This window comes from Trachymyrmex cornetzi, unplaced genomic scaffold (assembly GCF_001594075.2).
Source record: "Trachymyrmex cornetzi isolate Tcor2-1 unplaced genomic scaffold, Tcor1.1 scaffold88, whole genome shotgun sequence".
Taxonomy (NCBI): Eukaryota; Metazoa; Arthropoda; class Insecta; order Hymenoptera; family Formicidae; genus Trachymyrmex; species Trachymyrmex cornetzi.
The window spans coordinates 622,975-627,931 of NW_017300223.1; the positions used below are offsets into that span (position 1 = coordinate 622,975).

The 4,957-nt window shown below is 32.5% G+C and overlaps 1 protein-coding gene across 1 annotated transcript; it reads left to right on the top strand.

Annotated features, from left to right (window-relative positions):
• The first annotated feature begins 223 nt into the window (after positions 1-223).
• Bap55 (Brahma associated protein 55kD) lies at positions 224-3,243 on the top strand. Its single transcript, XM_018520156.1, has 6 exons — positions 224-382; positions 909-1,255; positions 1,345-1,674; positions 1,753-2,004; positions 2,081-2,278; positions 2,353-3,243. Exons 2-6 carry the CDS (start codon positions 929-931, stop codon positions 2,566-2,568), a joined length of 1,323 nt encoding a protein of 440 aa, XP_018375658.1. The 5' UTR covers positions 224-382; positions 909-928; the 3' UTR covers positions 2,569-3,243.
• The last annotated feature ends 1,714 nt before the right edge of the window (positions 3,244-4,957 follow it).

Genomic DNA, 4,957 nt, shown 5'->3' on the forward strand with positions numbered 1-4,957 from the left:
CAGGCAATAGGCACAGGCAACAGGGAATAACGAGCCGTCCAATCAGAGCTTTGAGGTATAAGTTCGATATTATATCCCAAAGCTCTGATTGGACGGCTCGTTATTCCTTGTTGCCTGTGCTTATTGCCTGTGTCTATTGTGTTTCCAGCTTAATTCATAGTTCATACTCCTGTCGACTGCTGTGGAATCATGTCAAATCTATTTATATTACGTCTATGGTTCGTGTCTAGACGGCGGTTTTGGAAGCGTCTTCCAAATTGAGGTTATGATTATACGTGAACCGCAAGGTTACAAAAATAAATGTTCATGTATAGTTGTCACATGGGCAGAATAGTCTTGCCATTTCATTGAGTTCTTTTTGTAAGAGAGTCAAAAAGATTAGGTGAGTGTTTGTGGATACAAAAATTATGGTCAAGACATAATTGTTGCATATATTGTCAGTACACATTGGTATGTAACATTTGCATACTATTACTGGGTGCTTTCCAGCAAGGACACAATCAGACAATGTAACATAGTGATTCGTTTCATCCTTGTTTAACATAAGTAAACAACAAGGATATAATGATTCACTGTGTTACACTGTGTCTGACTGTGTCCTTGCTGGAAAGCACCCAGTAATAGTATGCAAATGTTAAATACCAATGTGTACTGTCCTTGCTGGAAAGCACCCACTGCCATCAAGAATTCGAAAAGATATTGGGTGCTTTCCAGTAAGGACATAGTCGGACACTGTATAATACAGTGAATCGTTTCATCCTTATTTAATAATAAGGTAAGCAAACAAGGATGTAATGATTCACTGTGTTACACTGTGTCTGGGACTGTGTTCTTGCTGGAAAGCATCCATTAACAATTAAAATATTAAGTACAATATGTTTCTTATATCACAAATATTATTTTTAAAGGAACTCACTGATTTTCCAAAATGTCGGGCGGTATGTTGTATGGTGGAGATGAAATAGGAGCGTTGGTTTTTGACTTGGGTCATCATTCCTTGAGAGTGGGCTATGCTCAGGAAGATACCCCAAAGGCAGAAATTCCGGCTGTTGTCGGAATAGGAGAAGACTCCAATGGCACAGCCACTAAGGTTGAACCCATGGATATCGATGATAAAAAGCCTGACAATAATATTACGCAAAATGGGACCAAATATTATATTGATACCACCATTCTTCATGTTCCACGGAAGAATACAGAGATTGCGAGTTATATGAAAGATGGTATGATTGAAGATTGGGATCATTTTGAGAAGGTAAATAAACAGTATTTTATGCGATTTTTAAGACTTACGATATATGTATCTTTTTACATTGAAACCTTGATCATACATTTGTCTGCTAGGTTTTAGATTATACATATTCAAAAATAATTCAGTCCGATGCCGAATATCATCCTGTATTATTTTCTGAATCGCCATGGAATGTGCGTAGCAAAAGGGAAAAGTTGACTGAGCTAATGTTTGAAAAATATAATGTACCAGCTTATTTTCTCGTGAAAAATGCAGTTTTGGCTGCGTTTGCCAATGGTAGAGCAACTGGTATTGTCGTCGATAGTGGTGCCACACATACGTCTGCAGTACCTGTACAAGATGGATTTGTGTTGACACAAGCCATTGGTAAATCACCCCTTGGTGGAGACTACATAAGTATGCAGTGCAGACAGTTTTTACAAGTATGCAAATATTATTTATGTTTATTAATATGTCTTCTAAGTCTGTTAGCCTTGTGTATTTTTTTAAAAATAAATTAGGATAACGATATCGACTTGTCACCTCCTTATATGGTGGGTAGTAAAGAAGTAGTTAAAGATCATGATAAACCACGATGGATTAAAAAGAAAGGTTTGCCTGAAGTTACCAAATCTTGGCATAATTATATGGTAAAGAAGGTGGTTCAGGATTTCCAAGCCACAGTTCTTCAGGTATCAGAAACACCGTATGACGAGAAGATTGTTTCTACGATTCCTGCAGTTCAGTATGAATTCCCGACTGGCTATCATCAGGTATATATTTTATATAATGTCTATAACTTTGTACACACAAACTTAAAATAAGATAATAAAAAATAATTATTTTAAGGATTTTGGAAGTGAGAGATTTCGAATACCAGAGGCATTATTTGATCCTAGTATAGTACAAATGCGTGGAGGTATGGTTGGTAATACTATGTTGGGAGTAGGGCATATCGTCACAACCAGTGTTGGCATGTGCGACGTTGATGTACGACCAGCGCTATACGGAAGTGTTGTAGTAACTGGTGGCAATTCATTTATTCAGGTAGAATTTTAATAGATACAAAATTAAACAAATGTTTTCCTTGTATATATTGACAAATTACTATGCATTTGTAGGGTTTCCCAGAACGTTTGAATAGAGATTTATCTATGAGAATACCCTCTAGCATGCGTCTTAAATTGATCAGTGCAAACGGATGTGCAGAAAGAAGATTTGGAGCATGGATTGGTGGTTCGATATTAGCGTCGATTGGTACTTTCCAGCAAATGTGGATCTCCAGTCAGGAATATGAAGAAAGCGGAAAAAGTCAAGTAGAAAGGAAATGTCCTTAAAACATGATAACTCTTTGTATGTTTTCATCGTATTAGTGTCAGTGTTTGTATAAACATCGTCCGGAGAGTGAGTACAACTTTTGAAAGAGGGAACTCTACATTCTATATTAATTTGTATCATTTAATACAAATTATGATGCATAAAGCACGTTAGACTAAAGTACTTTTAAATAACATCTTTTTATAACGTATCATGATGACAAATATATTCGTGACGATATGGAATTAAATATCTGCTAGTATATATATGGATAAACGTATTCTAACTGTAAATTACACATTGTTCCAAATTATATTATAAACAGATGACATAGAAGAAAATCGATTTTTATTTATTACTGATATGTGCTGCGTGCACAAATGACGAAGTTTTGTAAATCATAATAAGATTTTTTTATAAAAAAAATTCACATGCCATAGCAAATTGTCATGGAAATAAATTTGTTGTTTTTTCGATTTCACACGTTCTTGCATTTGCACAATGTCCTCGGTCTTGTTTCACTACCAATAATGTCATATGCATCATATTGGAATTGTAAGTGTCCAACCCCACTTGTAGCAAATGTCGCTACGAGAGCGAGATGGAGTATACGTTCACCTGGAAGCTATAATTATCCTTTGTGACATATACATGTATTGTATGGAAATAATAAATAAGTATAAGGTACAAAAGTACAAAGGAAACCATCTGTCTCTTAAAATGCCTTATTAATGGTTAACCAAGGAAATAGCACATCCTTTGCTAAGTGAAGAAACAAATTGAAGGGAAAGTCTTTAATACTTTGTCTTTGTGCTTCCAATAATGAAAGACATTGGATCTTACAAATTAGCTAGTTCAACTTAGCTTCATTAAGTATGAAATATTAATAAACAGAGTTATAAAGCCTCTATTTCATATTTGTCTCTAGATAGATGTTTCCAGTAGAGTTTGCTAATTAAGATTCGTTAGTGATCGGTAACGTCTACTAATTGCTTGTGTAAAATCATTAAGAAAACTTAATTAAAAATACATAGAATGTCAATTATTCAAGATTAACAATACATTTTGAAATATTGAAAAATTTATAACATTTGTTCGGAAATGTGTCTTGTATATGATCTTTATATCAATCTATCAGCATAGATCTGATACGTATAAAGTTCGTGCTTGTCATCTCTTCCAAAGCATCATTTTTTATTGTATATTCTTTTAATGAAATTAACATGGATATCAATAATTACGTATTTATTAACAGAAAGGTTTTAAAATTTGTTGGCCTTTACCCAACAAATATCGTAAGATATATCATATGTTGTACGTGTATGATTGCCATTGTTATACCGCAAGGACTGCAAATTTATCAAAATTGGCAAGATCGGTCTACTGTATTGGAAACGAGGTATATGATTACAAAATCCCAGCATTGATACAAAGCGGGCAGTTATATTACAATTTTGTTATATTTTAAGAAAAACTCAAATAATTCTATTTCTTTTACTTTTTTATAGTTCAGTATTGCTCACTATTTTACTTGCTATATTAAAATCGTTAGTTTGGATAAGCAATAGGAGGAAAATGGATCCTTTTATCAAATACATGTTAACTGATTATTGGAATATATTGACAACATATATTTCGGAGAAACACACAGATGTATATACAATGTAAATAAATGTTTTTTTTTTAATTATAAATGCATAAGTGCATCTTTGGATTCACATATATTTTATTGTGTTATTCACTTACAGATACGTGAAAAAAGGATATTTATATACTAAAGGATATTTATTTTTGATTTGTAATTCTTTAATGTTCTTCTTTAGTCTACCTATAATTGAAATAGTTATTGCTGCGATTAAAGGCACTAACAATAATACTATAAAGCATTTTCCGTTTTTAGCTTTATATCCAGAATATTATTATAATTTTCCGATGTATGAGGTAAGATCCTTATTTTCAGGGGCTCGTCAAAATTGTTATTGTGATTGTAATATTCGTACATATTCTCATTTACGTAGATTACTTATTTCTCGCAAATGATAGCGACAAGCTTATGTGGCCTTATTATCCTGGGAACTGATACTTTAATTGCAACAGCGTTGTTTCATACATGTGGCCATTTCAAAGTACTTAAAAATAAAATTAAAGATATTAGCACTTTACAAATTGATTTCGTTAGTATTTATTTGAGAAGATTCATATTTTAGCGTATTATTATTAAATTAATATGTTTTGGATGCTATTTTATTCTTGTAAACATATTAATTTTTTTTATTTAGGTACAACATACATATCTGGAAGAAAATACTATGCAAAAAATTAAATTACATATAATAGACATTATTAAACATCATTACACGATTCTCTGGTAATAATTTTTAATATATATTTGTAATATATATATATATA